The following is a 19,645-nucleotide window of genomic DNA, read 5'->3' as shown; positions in this document are numbered from 1 at the left end:
CAGGCTTTGTGATTCCTCAGAGACATTCTTACTGATGAAATCTTTCACACTATTAGCCACTCTACCTCTGTTTGACTGCTGGGTGGGTCTTCTATAAGGCTCTTCTGTTGGCTGGCTCAGGTTCAACAAACTCTCGTGGCTCAGTGCCATTTCCCCTGTTTCTGCACTAAAAGCTTAGATTGACAACTGGATTACATTATGATGATTGAACATTTGCCTTTAACGCACTATAACTATACTCACTTTAAGACAACCATGTAGTATCAAAAGTGAATTCTTGTAAAAACATATATTTAAGGCAGAGTCATAATAGAGGCAGTAATGACATCAATACACACACATAAACCAACTAAAAGATCAGAACAGCTACTTGGCCAAAAAAGGACCAATGCAATTAAAGAGATTTATTCAGTTGGTTTGGTTTTGCCCACAGTTCTGTGTTAATGACACACTGGCATATTTTCACAAAAAGACAAAATTTAGACTAGCAAGAGTGTAGAATTAAGATCCTCTGATTATATTTTTAAAGCCTGAAAGTAAAGACAAAAATAGATGAGAACTTTATTTCAAATGGCCCATGTCTGGCTGAGCTATCCCCACAGACACCACTTTTACTGCATGATGCTTCTCTGCACTAAACCAGCAGGGAGTCATTTCCAATATCATTTCTTTCAGAACTACTGTTTTAAAACCAAATTTTGGTGCATTCAAAATGCTCACTTATGAATGCTGCTCATCATTTAGGCTGTTCTGCTATGGCAGTTTAAGAAATCATACTAAAGACCTCTTTTATTCTGGTGATACAGATATTACCATCATTGACATCATTGCCTCTGAGAGGAGTTTATGATTAACCCTGCTCAGCAGCCAGGGGAGTTTTTAAAGCAACTCCTAAATCAGAGTATATAAGTGTAGGTCCTGGGTGTCACTGTGTGTGGCCCAAGCAGCTCTTCTCCTCCACTGCAGCAGCGAAGCAAAGCGGCACACTTTTTGCTGGTGTAAACAAACGGGGAAATGGGGTACTTGGCAGCCGACTAAAGTGAATGATGAGGCAAGTGTGCACTGAAGCATCTAATGAATCATTTGCTGGGAACTCGGGGTTTTATGAGGAAAAGAAAGATGAGGAGAAAGACATGAAAGAAGGGGACCAGCTGAAGAGCGTATAAAAAAAGAATGGCATTTCATATGAAAAGAAAAAGAAACTAAGAGAGCTGCAGCTGTCATACAGACGCCTGAGAGGATCATTCATAGTTTTTCCCCGATGTGAGGACAAGAGATTATAATGCATAAAACTCGCAGGGTCTCCTAATCCTACTACCAGCACAGCAGCAGTATGTGAACCCTAGTGACCGCTGCTGAATTTACTGAGGTGACTGCTGATGCTGTGACAGGTTTGCACCTTTGAACGGAGCTGATGTGCAGAGGGCCTGTGAGCAGCTTTGATCTACACCCTGCCTTCAACCATGTTCCACAGCTACTGCCTCAAATAAATAAAAATGGAAATGTTCGCTGCTTCTACTACTGAATGAACAGACCTAAATAAAATCAGTGAAATCTGTCTTTATTATAGGACAGATCTAATGTCTCCTAACTGTAAAACTATAATAGTTGAGTGTTCACAGTAGTTAACCCAACAATCTATAAACATATTCTCTATATAGTTAAGTGTTTATTCTAATTACTTCTTGTCTGGAAAAGTTATAATTGTTGATTATATGTTATGAAAACCACTTTTGAAATCTGCATCACTTAGTACAATGTAATGACAGTTCCCACAATTAAAGTGTAAACTACAAAATGAAAGTTTACCACAACTGAAATGTACATGGTTAACGTCATATTATCTTATTATATATATTTTATAGTATGGTAAGAACACTTTTTAGGACAGTTAAATTAGTTCCCTCAAAGTTGTAATCTAAAACATAAACATTATTTAAGGCTTTGCTACAGAGATTTACTGCAGAAAATTCTTTATAAGAATATAGTAAAGATAAGAGTCCATTTAGGAGAAAAAGAGACACAGATTTCCTTTCTCATCAGGTGAAATCACTTTGAGAGGTATGCTTTCTTTCCTACTGCCCTACAGTAGGAAAAAAAGTACATCACTCCTCTTTCCCACCTCTTTGGGGACTTGTATCCCTCTATTCCTCCATCCACACATCCCTTGTCATAGAGAGGATGCTACTGTGGGAGAAGGGTGCATGTAATGTTCTGCCAGGGAATTTTATTAGTAACAGGCAGGGTCCTGGCTTCAGCAGGCTGTGTTTATCTGTGGAGGGGAGATCCCCATCACAACCACTTATGAGGACATATATATGGGCTTAACCAGGCAGCCATTCAAAAGCAATGAGGGGCTGGCTTACTGACCACAGTGTGCTGGGACTGGGACCAGTCAAACCAACACTGAAGCGACGGAGAGGAAAAGCCAGAGAGGAAGGAAATAACAAATACACAGGGACACACAGAGAAAAAACTGTTGAGAACAAATGAGAAAGAATGGAAAGAAATGGATTGAAGTATGAAAAAGAGGGTAAAAGGGAGCATGACAGGAAGAGTTAGTCACATTAAACATTAAAACAGAAAGGGACAGGAAGACAGGGGGGAAGAAAGGAAGGAATGAGGGTAGAGAGGGTTATAAACACCAGAAACACAAACATGATGTGAGGAAAGAAACTAATGAGAGAAAGAGGGAAGAACAAAAATGCTAGAACAGTCATACTTTGGAAAGTGTATTAGAAAAAGACACAGGAGGAGGGAGTGAAACAGAGACCATCGATATAGCCACGTTATGTTGACTTGGCGCTGCATCACCACTGACACAGCAGCCTTCTCTGCCGTTACCATAGAAACGCAGGCATGTGCACTAATCAAAACAAAAACCCAAAAAAACCCATATTTTGCGGCAGCAGGATGCTCCCTGAGTCTCCCTCGGACAGACCATGAGGTAACCGAGTTAGTGATGGAATTTAGAGCTGTGTCATCTAGGTGTGGGGATGTCGGGAAATGTGCAGGATATTTTAAGACACAAACACACACACATGGAGAAACATGTGCAGACACATGGATGCAAACAGGCACAAAGGGAAGGAAAAACACATAAGAAAATACACTTTTCTTGAATAATAATAATTTAACTCCCTAACATAGATAAAAAATATAAACACTGTTTATACTAATTAGAAGGCCGGTGGTTCGATCCAGGCCGCATGTAGAAGTTACAAGATACAGAACCCCACTTTGCCCCTGATGGCTGTTCCATCAGTGTATGAATGTGTTAGTGAAGGGGTGAATGTGGCAAGTATTGTAAAGCGCTTTGAGTGGTCAGTAAGACTAGAAAAGTGCTATATAAGTGCAAGTCCATTTACAATTTACCATTTACCAAAAATACGGAGGCAGATATCATAAGAGGAAATAGAAGGCCATGTGGAGGAATGATGTCATTTAAAAGACTAAAACAGCATTTGAAAAGCCCTTTCTGTCAGAAGAATAAAATGTGCTTTGTCCATCAATTTTTTGAACTTTGCTAAACAGATAATCTGACAATTCTACCCATTTTACACAACCACTGGTTAGTGTGAAGGTCTGAAAGTGGGCAGGGTTTGAATGTCTCTGTCAATCTGTTTTGTCATTCTGACTACTATGTATATAGATATATATGTATAATGTGTATACACACATACATACATATATATATCTAAATAAAAAATATGTTTAACTTAAAAAATGTATATTTTCTGGTTACCTAAAAATTGATTAAGGCATTAAAACTAAGTAATGGACACAACATCACTATACTGTGTTATTTCCATTAACCATTTATAGGTAAAGCCTTATAAATAAATATATCATGGCATTCAAACTTACTGAAGTTTAGATAAGGTCAATATCAGGTCATGATATTGGCAACGCAAACTGTTTTAACCCTCAAACAGACACATTTTAACATGTCTGTGCCACTAAGAGCGGAAACCCAATCTGCTTAGGGTGTTTGAAAGAGTGGTACCCATTCACCCCAGTACACAAGAAGCTTTCAATTAAGTGTTCCATGAGTGAAAAAAAAAATCTCACTGGAAAAAAGGAGAGAGAAAGTGAGACAATGAAAGAAAATAGGAGTAGGGAGTAAAAGATCTGTGAGATTTTGCAGAGGGCCCAAACCACAAGAAAGTCAGGGCTGAATGCATGCTGGACATTCCCCGGGCCGACGTTCATGTACTTGGAAAAAGCCAGCTTTTTCAAGACAGGAAAATGATTTCAGCTGTGTAAATTGACAGCGGCCTTGTAGCTAGAGATGAAGAGGGAGAAAGAGGGGAAGCCTGCAGCTCTGTGTCATAATTCCTGCTTGGTAAAGAAGCCCCTGGGGACCTACCCCTTCAGAGGAACAGAACTTAACATCACATGATCAAATGAAACTGTGTTAATTGTTACCAAATGAATCTGGTGGTGGATATCAACTTAGCTCCACAGTGTTACGGACGTACAGGTTTATTTTACCTTCACTGAAGAAATGTATCTACTCTAAATGATAAATACATACTGTACCCTAAACATGAGGCTGAAGGGGAAACTGAGGAGCTTTGAAGTGTGTCAGAAACGGTGTTAGTAGAAGAGTATCAAGATATGCTCCATCAGGATGTTTACATATGTTTGCTATTTTAGCCTTCACTCTTCCCACGGTGTTATTACAGTAAATCCTGGACATTGTGAGGCAATCATTTCATGTACAGTTAACAATAACAGCATAGCTGTTTAGGCCAGTCATTTAATTATGACAACGGATGTCATTAGAGGTGAGCTTTAAACAGAATTGCAGTCGATGGCTACTAAGACTCAAAGACAAGATTTCTTCCTATAGCCACAGTTGGTTATAGATTGTAAACACATACTGGTTTGCATGATTACAGGCTCTCACTATGCCTTTCTCTATACGATTTGAGAGAGCACACACAGTAGTATTCAGCACAGATAAAGCACATGACAGGGCTTGGCAATGGTATGGCAACAAGCCCCTGTTTTCAATCATGTGACTCAGAAGTGTGATCATCCTAAATTGGAGGGCAGATGTGAACAGGGAAGGTGGTGAGGATAATACATGGTTAGGAATGGAGGGATGAACACAGAGAGTGGTTTGACATAATTCCTGGGTTTCACTGCAGAGAGGGAAGTGGTGGCTCTTGGCTTCTGTGTGCAGAGGTTAAGGGGGTGACTGAATGTGGGTGTGTTTGTACACATGACCATGCCTGCTGCTAGTGCTTGTGAAAGAGAATGCATGTGTGTTTTGTGTGCATATGTACAGTATGTGGTTGTGCGCATTGCATATTTGGGTGTGAATGCATGACTGAGTTATTGTGTTTGCAAGTGCACGTGTGCCTGGCTGTCTATTCTGTACGCCTGTGTTCATCTGGAGCGCTGCGTGTGGAGGGCTACATGGTGGCGTGTGTGTGGAGGGCCAGAGTTGAGCGTCGTGCGATGCACTCTATGTCTATGAGCAGATGTGGGTACCACAGCCGCAGAGCGACCAATCCTGTAACCACCAGAGGCAGAACATTACTGGCCAATATGGGGTGAAATTGCATGGCTGCTCTAACTGGTTTTTTGGGTGAAAGTCTGAGAAAAAACTCCAGATTATTTTCCATGCCCACAAGATCATCATTTATCATCTGACATGATAACAACATGGCCAACATGTCAACAAAATAAATCTAGGCCCGGTATCCATGGAAACAGAGTAATTACATCCCATTAAATGTAATAACTTGTACCAAAACAAACAGCAAACATTTCATCATGGCACACTGTGTGAAGCTAGTGGGGATAAAAAAAAATACCCCCCGAAAGTCCCTGCAAAACAGTAGCTATGGTTACTGATCAATACATTCCTTGCTCCAATTCATCAAACGAGTAAATGAGAGAGTACGAGGAAGACAGCTCGGGTACTCTTGGAGAAATCTGGACAAGGTTGGCCAGAGTGCAGTATTTCCCTCAGTCACACATTGCCCAGAGGCCTAGACCCCATCTTCCTCCCTGCTCTATTCAGTCTCCCTACATATGACACTTCCACCAACTGAAGGCTGCAATGACGCCTAAAGTGGCCTCTCCTCTCCTTTTGTTGTCCACCTTCCATTTTTATTTTTCTCCATTTTACATCTTGTGACAGCTCACTTGCAGCTGCACAAAGCATTAAGCACCACTTTTATCTCCCTCATTACATGTGTTTGCCAGCTCCATATCTGCCCATTCGCACACACACCCCCCCAACCCCTCTTCTCTCTCTCTCTCACACACACACACACACACACACACACACACACACACACACACACACACACACACACACACACACACACACACACACACACACACACACACACACACACACACACACACTCTGTGGGGCTGCGGTTTCAAGGCAGTTATGACACAATCCAGATTCTCTTAGTTGCCTATAGTAGGGAAATGTGTTTTGCACTGAGCTATTTCCCTCAGAGGTCCAGATTTTCCCTGCCTAGCAGCTTTGATCCACATGGCATTGGAGGCTTGTGTCAACAGTTTTGTGTTTCAGCTGTAGGGCCAAGCAGTGCCCCAAGGTGTCACTCACTGCTCTCTGTCATTACAGGGGCAGCTTAACCACATGCAGCGCTGCAATGTGCTGTACCCTAAAAATCTCCTATGAGACAGCAAAGATTGTGAGAGCACAGATGTGCACGGATGCACAGGCACATACACACCAAAAACACTTGCTGCACAACAGGTTTTATGGAGTGTGATTTGAGCTCAGACAAATTTGAGTGGCACCTTTAATGAACTGTGATCACCTTGCAAGTTTTGTGGTGGTCACATAGTGAGCAGTGTGTGTGTTTTCAGAGCAGAATGTGATAAAGCTGTGTAAGTGTAATGAGATTTATTAACAAGAGAGGTACCAGACATGTGTAAAAGACAGGGAGGAAGACTGGGAGTCAGACTCAGTAATAAATGTCTTGCACAGCATCTTGTATTTGAGAAAAAAGGATAAATGTATAGTATAAGCCAGAATGTATAAACACAAGAGAGGGAAAAATATTTTTTAAAGAGACTTAAATGAGGACTGGCTTTTTTTTTTCCTTTTAAATCAACATGCAATGCAAGCAGTGTTATTGGGAACTGAAGAAGGTTGATGATTCTGCATGAATCTTAAAATTCATTAAATTGCTAAATAGTACTGCTCTGTGACTGAGTGTGCTGCAGTTTCACAGCTGAAAAAAAACCTGTTTTGTGTAAATTATTCTAGAAAAATCTTTCCCTTTAACAGAGCCATAAATCAACTTTTTGCTTTGTTTTTAACATTGGCCTTATATTGAAAACAGTAAATATCCATTTTGTCAACCACAAAAACCCAAACTTCAATTTAGTGGAGAAGCTTCAGTGAGGAGAGTTTGTCTTACTGGTAGATGTCTTTTCGCAGCACAGTGCGGGTCAGGGGGTTATCAGCCTGAGGAGCCATGCTGAGGGAACCCATCTTTAATACCAAGGTGTCCTCTTGTTTCACATGGGGATCTAGTGAGACACACACAAACACACACACACACACACAACACACACACACACACACACACAGAAACAAATACACTGAATACAGAGGGACATATACAACACTGTAAATAATGAGTGATTGATTGTACTATGCTGCTTTTTTAATCAGTGTCATAAATTATTATAAAAATTCTGTAAATATAACACTAAAACCATAAGTCCACCACTGAACTGTGCCTCTGCCATTAGTCATTACAGTACTACCAGCAGGCAAAACAAGACTCCACGCATCTGTGATGTTGGGAGAATGATTTTATACTCTGTGGAACTATATATAACTGCGGTTGGTTCTTCACAGGCTGAAATATTTCTTAGCGAACGTGTCTGCAAACTAATGTGGTTCCTCTGCTATGTCTTGTCAACTATGACAGGGACTTTCATACAGGCACCACAGACCTGAAGACTCCAAACCACAGCCTGTGACATAATACTCTCCTATTGTTGTACAGTGTCACCATGTGTACACAAGTGTACTTTCAAAAGACACAAGTAACTCTCTGACCTGATGCTGTCTGTCTGTCTTGTGCTCCAGGACAGAAGATCCTGATCACACTGGTGTTGATGTAGATGAGAGGTAAACACCGAGAAGTCAGTGTGTGGCTTCTCATTGGTTGGCCTGCTGACTTTCCACGCTCTCTGTAGCGTCTTGGTACCGTAGCCTGAAAAGACATCCAGTCAGTAGTAGAAACAATTCATACGGTCTTAATCATAAGTTTTGTTGTTTGTGGGCTGGTTCAGACAACAAATAAGAAAATAAATGCTGATCACAGAGTAGATGAGATCATTTTTTTCAGTATCTACATATTTACTCACAAAAGCTTTAAAAACAATATATTTTATTGTTGTTAATTTCCCGATGTGGGTCATACCATACTGCACAATTATGAGAACTGACAGACACTTTTTCCTACCTGGAGCACCCCTGCTACGGTTGCCAATAAGGGACAGGATAACACCACATCAAAGGGCTGGGCTGTCAGCAGGATTTCTCTCAGGTACTGGGGTGAGCTGTCTGCCAGAGGATCAGTGGTCATCCGTTGACTGGCAGTGGTTGCATTACTGCGCGTTGGCCGCTCAGACCGAGTGGTGAGTTTGTGACGAACATTTTTGGTGACAGCCTGAGTGTAAGTGATTGACAGGAAGCCGTGCTGCTGGTGAGAGCCCTCCAGGACCTTAGCTGCCGTCTGGCCATTGGTGAGACAGCACAAATCACAGATAACAGGTATAATCACACAGAGCAATCCCAGACTAAAACATAACTGTTCTGTGTTACTTTGGTCTAATTTCCTGGAAGAGGGTTAAGCCTGGCTAAAACATTACTCTAGATTTTACAATATATACAAATTTATCTGATTAAATGACAAATTTTTTATCTTTTAAATTAAACTTGGCCAGATTTACAAACATGGATTATATGATTATATACAGATCATTTTGGGAAAAGTAAAAATTTACCTTCAACAATGCTCTATTTAAAATTTGGAATTTGGAAAGCCTGATTTAGACTTACCCCTTGCATTTCAGCAAAACTTAACCTCAGGACTTAGGCATTAAAAAAACCACAACCCTCTATGTTCCCATATACAATTCTAAAAAAGCCAAACTGTTCTGTGTAGTAATTTAGATTTGGTCATCAAATCAGCCCCCTTAACAGGATGTGTAAATTCTTGCAAAACGAATTAATGATTGTGGCTGTTTTCTGAGGCGGAATTATTTCTGATTTATTGGAAAAGTGAAAATCTTAAAACTTATGAGTGAAGCAAATACAGGATAAAAATCACTTAAATACCAATTCCAAATGAAATACAGATCTGGGTAAAATCTGCAAAAACATCCAGGAACAGTGGACTTATTATTTATTAACTGCAAAATTGCTAAAAGCAAAAAATAATGTACCCTTTTGAGAGACATTCAATAATAAATGTAAAAAAGTTTAGAACATATTCCTCAAAGACCAAGTGTGTTACATTAGAAGCCTTAGAGAAATTTTCCTTGAGAGCATTATGTGATTGAGTTTGTTAATTTGTGCAAATTTTCAAAGCAACGCTTTAAATTCAAATTAAAGCACTAGCTTCTGAAACATCTCTGAGGAACATACAGAACTTCTCTTTTAGGCCACTGTTGATGGAGGAGAAGCAGAGTCAACTAAAAAGAAGAACTGGATTCTTACAGGAGGGAAAAAGCCAGAGAAGTGGCTAAAAGAGTCTTGCTTGCTGACGGGTCGAACCAACACAGTGCGTCTGTTCAGCTTGTCAGTGCAAGAGAGGACCACTCCTCCACAGCTGCCCGAGCTCCGAACACCATCCTCCATACTGGAGGTGAGGAGAGGGGAAGAGGAGAGAGAGGAAGTAGATGCCCGAGGAGACAGAGAAAGCAGGAAGTCACAGGGAGGGGGCCAAGGAGATAATTTCATGTGTTGAGATTGAGAGGGGCAGGAGGAAAGACAGATTGGGAAGAAAAGAAAGAAAAGAAACTTTAAGATGATTTTTAGAAAAATAATTATAGAGTAAACTGATTAAAACCAAAGGAAGCTGCACCTGCTTGAACCAGCTACAAAATTGGGGAATGGTCTTATACTATCCAGCAATAAGAACAGTAAAAAAAACTATTTCATTCAGTGTTTTGAATGCAAAAAATACAGTTTAGAGGCACTTAAAGATAGACAAGATAAATACTGAGTAAAAATATGTGATAGAAGTGTTTATCATGATGTCTAGTGCACATTATTAACTGTTGAATTCAAGTGTTTAAATAATGTACACAATGTTCACTACCATTTTCATTCATTAAGAACTAGTATAAGACCATCACCAGAGTAAGATTTCATCCAACAGAGAATGGAGGCCAATGTTGTAGTCTCCTCCCACACACATACGTGTGTATATTTATATAAATATACACACACACACACACACACACACACACACACACACACACACACACACACACACACACACACACACACACAGAGACACACACACCAGATTTAATTGGCTTGATTATTTAACCAATCAGAGGCACTGGAGAGACAGGGGAATGGAATTTAATTGCGATATCATTCAGTTTTCTTCAAAAATGTAGGTGTAGCAAAATACCCCACCGATTGACACCAAGTGTTATAGCCAAAAACAATATTTTTTTTTCTCGCGGCTTCCTTTATTTTCCTGTCTGTCCAGCATCAGCAGAGATGAGGGACCTTGATTAGGGGCAGCAGAATGGCAGAGACACTGTATAAAGAGGCCTAAGGTTGGTATGGCTGCTGTGGGACAGGCTGAAGCCTCACCCCGGCTGTCTCCTTGCACTGCAGAATGAGTCCTTCAAAGTGGCCAGAATGCCAGTCATGCCCTGGCCTGGAGAGACACACAAGGCCAAACTTAAATTGGGCATCTGGGACTACTCATACTGCTGTGGCAGGGCCTGATAATATCTCTGTAATGGCAACAGTACTTACAAAATTACATTTAGATAAGTGAACCACAGACTGATACTAACATTGTTATCAATTTTTCAGCAGCCCAGAGGCGTACAGCGTAAAATTACTATTCCTTTTAAATTTTAGATAGTGCTTTGAGATAGTAATAAAACATGCAACATGTGCATTATCTTGGGGAAATTGTCTAGATAAAGATAATGTGATACACTGTTCATTTTTGTGACAGATTTCCATTAATTGTATTGGCCATCCATAAGAAGCAGAAAGCACCTGTAAAGCAGAAATCAAAAGAGGTCAACATGAGGACAGACACACCAATTATCACTCTCAAGTTGCAGCACCCCAAACACACAAAACATATAGTACATAAACAACATACACGGCATTATTTTATTTTTTTCTAGAACGCCAATTCATGCAGAACATGTATGACAAAATGTTTCACTCAACGAAAATGTTTAACACCATCTGCACCATTTCTTTTACACCACACTCTCACTCTGCTTCCCTCTTAATTACTCCCCAACAGAGTACTAGAAGTTCAGTGTGAGGAGTGGGCCTACTTGTGAGTGTGTTCGTATTGTATCTGCATGTGTTTCATGCATCATTATCTTGTGTGTGTATGTCAGTTCTCTCCTTGTGTGTCTATGTGAATATCTCTCTGTAATCTCCCCACTCGGCTGTAAGAGTGACTAATACATATGGACCCCCCACAGCTCATCATTCCTCTATTTTCTCTCTCAGCTCCCATCCAGTCACCCTTCGCTCCCAGCCATTTGCAAAACAGCTGGAAGACATCAGCTTCAATTTGTGTGAGATGCTCCTTGGAGCGACTATGGGTGAACTGTCACCGGCTGTCCTCTCTTGGAGGGCGGGGGGCGTCCCGACATTTGAAAATGGTTCAAGGCACCATTGCTAAGCAAGACCTGACTAAAATAAAGAGGAGTAGGAGCTGTTGTTCAGTAGAAGAAGATCTGAACTTCAAACAGGATGGGAAACACCCCCTACAGAGTTTACCCAATAACTCCATCTTGATCTCTCTCTCTTTCCCTCCCCTTCTCCGTGTTGCTATTTTGTATTCCCTGGGAACTCTCATCATTTCCTTCCCTTCCTCACCCTTTCTTTTCCTCCTCCTATTTTTGATACAAACAGGGGTTCAATTATATATTTACCCATATATACCTTCCCTATCTAACTTTCCATTCATTTTCCATAAGTGAGATAGCTAAGGCCAGATGAAACATTTTCTCTGTCAAGCTTGATTTAATCTGACCCACTGCACACAAATAACATGGACTGGGTGATGAAATACCCAACAATTATCTGTTCAGAATGATTAATATGGACTCCAACCCCTGTGGGCTCTCTTCTATACGTGGATGATACAGATTAGAGTGGGCCAGGAGCCCAGAGGTCCTCCACTGTGTCCTAAACAGCCATGACTGTAACCTGGCTCAGATGATGGAGTGCTCCCTGCCAGAACTCTGGTCGGTTAAAAGTGTGTTGAGAACGCGTTGTTAAATGCACATTAAACTGAAATAACCTAGAAATGAGAAAATTGACCCATTATCTATTTAGGAAGGCATAGGGGTCTACTAAAGAGATTAAGGTTGGCTGTGTCTCAGAAGCAATTGGACACACACCTGTGAGACTAGAAGTAGAATGATATAATGACCCACAACACCTTCACGCCCTAAAACCGTCTAATCACTGACATTATCCTGGTTTGGGGTGGTACATCATACTGTACAAAACACATGTGGCCTGACAGAATATAAATCAGCTCACTGCAGTGAAACAGGGAGGTCTGTGAAAAGCTTGCTAAACAGTCAGGTTCAAAGCCAAGGCGATCGCCTGAGTCCCTCTCTGACCTGTACTGAAATGCAGAGGAATGAGCTAAGGTGATTTTAAAATCTGGCAAATCAGAATCATTTTCTATTATCAAATCAGTGGTGAGACCGTTGATTGCTAATGATGGGGTTCAATATGGGCACGGGGCCCGGAAGGTCCATCTCCCTTTCACTGTCTGGCTTAATCAGAGAAGGAGGCACTTATAGGAACATGTCTACGCAGGCACAGAGCTGAAAACAGACAAACACTCTCTGGTCCGCTGGATGCAACATGGTGGAGTGCTAGATCGCTGTTTCATTATCTCCTCAGACCAAGACAGGGAGAATTGCCTCCTGCTAAGTGGTCTCTTCCCAACAGAACAAGACCTCAGGCACGTACACAGAGCACACTTGGAGCTGCTGACTCCATCACAGATGTATGTGATCAAGGCAAAAAGAAAGAAATACAGGGAAAAAAAAGGGATTTAGATATTGAAAATGAGGCCACTTTCTAATTAATGGCAAAAATGTGTGTGTGGGGCATGGAAAAAAAATATTAGAAATCTTTAGTCACAGCTTCAGTTTCACCATGCAGCACTGTACGCTTTCATAATTTCAGAACCCAGATCTAATTTTTATCCCATTTCGACTGGAGCTTGACGTGGGGAGAGATTACCATAAGGATGTAGTGGAACATCGCCCAGTGGTTTTCCTCCCCTAACAACGTGTTAATGTTTCTGTGAATCGATTCAGACACCGCAGTCTGAGAGAAAATGACTGACTGAACTCCTCTGCTCTGTGAGTCAGAGTTGGGCCAGGCCAGAGCCCGTTCAACCCGTCCGTCTAGTCTGTCGGTCCATCTGTCTGTTAATCTGTGGTCACCACCACAACAGCTGTCTGGAAAGATGATGGCCCTGAGGTGATAATCTTAAAAATCACCCATGTGAGCAGAAGTGGGAAAAGACCAAGTGTTAGTGGTATTGGTGGTAAAAGTGTGTGTGCACACAAGTGTGTGTGTGTAGACCCTGGGACTGTGAGAGAACAAGCATGTGGGGGCAGAACAATGACCTCGGCGATAGAGGGACTCCCCCTGAATTGGAAGATCTCTCAAGATCTTACTATCTCACTGCATCAGCTGGTGCCAGATAATTTAGACAAGACATTGTCAACAAACCCATTCGTGCTCACTAATCTGAATGCATATATGTGTATGTGTTTACATGTACAAGAAGTACTGTACCTGCATCTGTAGTGGTCGATGTTGAAGCTGCCAACTTTACATTTGATCTTTGTATAAACATCCTGGACATCTACAGAGGCACTCAGGTCTTCTAGTTCACTGATGACACAGATCTCTGACAGAGACACACACAAAAAAAAAAAAAAACAGAAAATAATGTTGCAGTGAGCCTTTTAAGATCATTAAGGGAAAGACATTCAATCATTAGACAGCTTTATTGTGTATCAATTTAGTTTACACCACCCTTATCCTTGGCAAACAAACAGTACAGTTTGTATGTATGTAAGTATGTGTGTGTGAATTTAATTTCTGCAGGCAAGGACCTGTACTGTAGCTAACCCTGTCCAGCTCTTGCCTTTGGCCCTGATCCAAATGCTGCGGTCAGTTCCTGCACAGTAGATGCACAGTATGTTTTTGAGACTGGACTGGAGTTAGGCTGATTAAGGCTGCAGTCTATGTATACACACATATTCTGTATTTTGAAAAAGCACACGCACACACACGTGTGTGTATTCATAAAAATGTATGTGCATGCCTCTATGCACCTTGTGTGCAAACAAACCCACCCACTGCAGGCAAAGTGAGTAAGCTTTATAGAAAAACTGATTAACTTTGTATTGAACCAAGCCTGTGAGCTTAACTGTTGGGTCTCTCTCATTGTTTCCACTGAGAAAGTCCCACAATCACAGACTAGCTTGGGAAAATGGACTTCATGCGTGTAAAACTTTGGTTGTTGTTGTACTGTTGCCTTGTGGTGATTCTGAGAAACACGGACGTTCCTAATGGTTTATTAATATTGAAACACAAGACTTGTCAGCTTTATTGTGGATACTGTGTGGAAAGAACTCTCCAAAGTTGTTAGATCCTCAGAAACTCATAGTCTCCGAACATGGCATTGATATTGATGTATGAGTTTTCTAAACCCACCCTGTAAGAGTACTGGAAACCCTTAGCCCTTCGTCTTGAATGGCTCATCTTAAAAGAAGGAAAGTGTACCACTGATTTGTGCCTTTAGGAAAGCCTCTGGAGACTCATGCTTGAGTTTCAACCTCTAATCTTCCAACACATAATAGCATAACACTGGCTTTTTTTCTTTTTCTGAAGAGACAAAAATCTCACTTCCTCTGCAGTTGAAAAACATATTACATCATGGCAGATTGTCTGCAGTCATATCTGTGGCTTTCTTATCTCAAAGAATGTATTATTATGCATACACACAATTCTTGTTGTCAGTAACATACTTAATTCGTTGCATACAGAAAATCGAGTGCTAAGTTCATCGTGCAACTCAGATGGCACATATTAAGCCCAAATCCAAAGTAATGCCTATTTAGGATGTCTCTAAGTCAAACCATCTCTGTGAGGTCCTCCAAAACATTCCATTTCCACTATTAAAGACCTTAAGCTGGGCGATCTGGTTGGCAGATGCTAAATATTACAGCGTCCAATTAAAGGTAAAACTAGCCTTTCATCACCCCAGTAAATCTAAAGGGGACAAGAGGCAGTTTACTTGGGATTCATCACCCATTTATTTATTTGTCTTTTCCCCCCATCCCTTCTTCTCTCCAGCTGCTTTTCCCGTCTGAGTGCTTGATATTTGAATGAGAGGAGAGGCGGGGGATGATCACTGATACAGCCTGTAACAGCAAGACTATAAAAACTCTCACTAACTTCCTACATTCCTTCACACTGCACAGACACATTTTCGTTTATAATTAGCCCCACTTTTGAAACTTGTCTCTATTGTCTAATAACACAGATTCATCCAGTCTTCCATACTTCTTTACATTATCATTGACATGTCTAAGTTTAACAATAGATACAAACAAAACACAAGCCTGCAATGGAAAATGTCCTGAAATTCATTGTATTTGCACAAACAAGTATTATGTCAAGGTTAATCTACCTGTCTTTATGGCTGTTGGGTCAGGAGCAAACAGTTTAACAGTGACCTTGGGTAACATCCACTGCATCCAAAGGCTGACCTTCCCGCTGGTGCCACCGATACTGCTAGTTTTTTGCTCCAAAGTCACTGTGTCAGCAAAGGGACTGTTGTCTGCAGCAGGCACTGAGTCACCCTAGGGAGCCAAAACAAGATCCGTTCAGTCTGAGCTGGGAAGACAGTTACAGGCTGTGATTTGAGCCTGACGACTGTGGCAGAATTCAAATATTTATAGCTATTAAAATGATTTGTTATATAAATATAGAACTAAAGTGCTGCGGAGGTGTAGGGGTGATTAATATATTGTATTTCAACATTCAAGCAGAACAATAAGAAATAGCATTTACACACACAATTCAAAATTTACCTTAAAAGTGAAATATCTGTCTTTCATCTGTTTTTTTGTCTGTTTGCTTGTGTTCATGTTCAACCATGTGTTCAGTAAATGTGTGCGTATGTTTGAAAGTGTTGTCGCTGTGCATGTAGCCATAACAAAGCAACCACCAGCTATTGAGCTCTTTGGAGTGTAAATGACATCAGTGTCTGGTGAGCAGATCTTCACTCAGAGCTGAGCAATGTGGGGGGAAAAGGACCATTGTCTGGAGCTGTCACTGGTGTTAACCCTAAACTAAGCCACCAGCATCCACATGGCCCGCTTTCACTCAAGTGTGCCAGGACACAAACGTCTTGCAGACTGGGAGAAAATGGGAAGTGAAAACCGGAGATGGGGGTTGAGGTGGGGGGGTGAAGTGGAGAGGCAAGCAGGATGCGGCAGAGATGGCTGCCTTCTGTGAGCTCTCATCTCATTAGTAGAGGTTTGGCGAAGCACTGACGATGACAGCACTGGGGACATTTTTTTTATTTTTGTCTCCCTCTTCCTGGTAAATCTGTCCTCCAAGTATGTATCTGCCTGGTCGACTCTGACAATATGGCAATTCGCAGCTCCGGCATCGCGGGATTTCACTTTTTCCAGTTTCTCCCACTGCAGTCTGGTAATGACAGATTGTGTCATGGTTATCAAGCCTGGCTGTGGTTGGTGAGGAGGTTATCAACCATCTCAATTAGAAAGCACACAGCTGCTGGGCTGATTACAACCTTAAAGAGGATCCAGATGAGGAAATGATTTCCCCCTTCCACAATGGGGGGGTTGGGGGGGTGGCTTTGACAAGGGCCTCACACTATTTTGCAAATTCAATTTATTCATGTAGTTAAGGGTGGCTGACAGCAGAACTCAATAAAAGCAAATGACAATAATATAGTTAAATTAAGGATTATGATTCTGATTCAAAAACAGATTCAACTCTACAGTGTATGGGGACCACGAGACACTGATGACAAGCATGAGCTCCATGCACCAGCTCTCCGAGTTAGAAAAGTACTTTTCTTTAAATATTCAATTTTCAAAATCTATCAGATAAAAAATAAACTAAAGCAAATAAAGAATGCACCAAAAATACAAGCATGAACTTACACACTGTAAGAGGAGACTGAAAGCTCTGCAGGCAATGGAATTAGTGTGTTATATTATATCACACATCTATATCCACATAGAGTACATAACAAAATACACAATTCTTACCTCCTCAAAATGAACTAAATACTGTGAATATGAACAAACACCACAAGAGGACCAATGCTGAATCGCTTTATTAGTCCTCAATTTGAATGTATTCCAATCATGTTTGTAGCAGTGTCATTACGTATTTCCATTTATGTATTTGTGTGTGTGTGTCCATGTGTGTGTCTATGTGTGTAATAACTGTGACTGGCAGTGAGTAATATGAGCCAAGTACTAATGATGTTCAGTCAGTCTCAATGAGAGATATTCTACTGTCAACTGCCATTTGGGTACTAATTATTCTTGAGCTGGAGTCAAAACATAGCTCTCTCTCTCTCCTGTGTGTGTGTGTGTGTGCGTGTGTGCGTGTGTGTGTGTGTGTGTGTGTGTGTGTGTGTGTGTGTGTGTGTGTGTGCATGCGCGCACGGATGTGTGTGGTTAGGACTATTTAGTTTACAGTTCTGGCTACTTGGTAGGATTAGGCTCTGTAATGTCATGTGTTGAAACAGGAGCCAGCCGCTGGCACAGTGGGAAGCTCAGCCCACTGTGTACTGTAGCACAGTTACACCGGAGCACTGAACGCACGACTGCACCTACTTCCCAGCTACAACTGCTGCTGTCACTTTAAAATTCTCACTCTGATCTAAGTTGATTTTTACTGCAGAAAGGAGAAAAAGAAGCTTCTAACAGACTGACATCCTCGCATTCTTTGGAATTACACAATAGTTAAAAAAAATAATGTTTTGCCTTTCAAATTAGGAACTTTGCTCATGTGAATGGCTTTAAATGAATAAACAAAACCAGAGGCTGTATTTCTTAATGGTTTCACTGGAGTTGTCAAAATCCAGGGTATCTACATTTTATAAATTAAAGCTGAGATTATGTAACTTTTAAATGTGCAGAAAGTAAAGTCTTTCTCATAAAAAACAAAAGTTAGATTCTGAATGTACCAAACCCACTGCTTCATTTGTTTTGGCCTCTAAATGCTACTTTTTCTCGAATGGTTGGCTACGACCACTTTCCGGATGTGCTGGCTGAGAGATACCGTCATATGTGATGTCATCTGCTTTATTCTACTAGTAATGTGAATTCTAACACTGGCGTCTTCTATGCACTGTTTACTGTGTTCAAGTGGTTTGTTTGGTTTGGGGAAAAAAAGAAATTTAAGACTTTTATTAAGTGGAAGTGTATGTAACATTATTACAAAAATTACCTCATAGTCTAGGCTCTAGTTTATTTTGTCATAATCTTACCTCTAATTGTAACTGCATTTATTGTCATCCCAATGTCTTCCCTTCATTTATTAGACCTTTCAATGACATACATAATTCTTTGGTACAGTTGCTTGTTAGCTCATCATCTCATCAATATGTAATTAAGAACATAATCAACAAAGCTAAATTCCAGATTAACAGGCCTCATACTGTATTCTTAATTTAGCTGGGCAGAGCTAAGATATATAGCCTACACTACTACCGGACATCAACAAGAATTTGTAATGTACTGCGAGCTAAAAGAGCTAAGCTACATACTAGCAGCCACCAGACTATTCTCCATGGTGTCAGTAGATGATATGGATCGTAATGTTAGCAGATTATATTCACATGTTGGGTTACTCAATAACTGCCCGTTGCCATGGCTTGAGTTGTCACCCCTGCCGAGGGAAGACTCGTCACTGTTGTTAATCATTCAGTAAGTATGAAGCTAGCTCCTAGCAACTACCCCTTAGCACACAGCTGCTGTGGGTTCAGATGTTTTCAGTCACAATAATCAGATTAGTTGTGACCTGGGTGGAAAGTGTGATTACTGGTTTGTGCTGAGATGATGATTTTGTGTTTGTTGCCTGAGTGATTGATAGGCTGAGTTTTCTCTGTGAGTTGTCAGCTGCTTGAGGCGCCCTCTCCACTGGTGGCTCAACAGAATTTAATGCGCCAACATCCTGTAATCAACAGTTGTGGCCACAGGGGTCGCTGTAGATGCAGCTCAGCAAAAGTTACAGTCAGGTTTTACGATCACTAATTACTTCCAAAAAGCCAAAGTTCATGTTTTCATCAGTGTAAGAACCTCCCCTCCT

General features: G+C 41.0%; 1 protein-coding gene across 3 annotated transcripts in view; it reads right to left on the bottom strand.

Moving 5' to 3' along the window:
- LOC130172703 (intermembrane lipid transfer protein VPS13B-like) overlaps positions 1-19,645 on the bottom strand; it is a 322,841-nt gene that overhangs the window by 127,526 nt on the left and 175,670 nt on the right. For 2 of the 3 annotated variants that reach the window (XM_056381575.1, XM_056381574.1), the window contains exons 26-31: positions 15,978-16,149; positions 14,072-14,186; positions 9,740-9,881; positions 8,481-8,753; positions 8,072-8,228; positions 7,422-7,533 (exon numbers count right to left, since the gene is read on the bottom strand). In XM_056381575.1, coding sequence (XP_056237550.1) covers positions 7,422-7,533; positions 8,072-8,228; positions 8,481-8,753; positions 9,740-9,881; positions 14,072-14,186; positions 15,978-16,149 — 971 coding nt within the window. Of the gene's footprint in view, positions 1-7,421; positions 7,534-8,071; positions 8,229-8,480; positions 8,754-9,739; positions 9,882-10,852; positions 10,920-14,071; positions 14,187-15,977; positions 16,150-19,645 lie in introns of all 3 variants that reach the window. The other variant, XM_056381576.1, reaches the window with a different exon arrangement.

This window comes from Seriola aureovittata, chromosome 7, assembly GCF_021018895.1.
Source record: "Seriola aureovittata isolate HTS-2021-v1 ecotype China chromosome 7, ASM2101889v1, whole genome shotgun sequence".
NCBI lineage: Eukaryota > Metazoa > Chordata > Actinopteri > Carangiformes > Carangidae > Seriola > Seriola aureovittata.
This window is presented reverse-complemented; position numbering and strand designations above follow the sequence as displayed.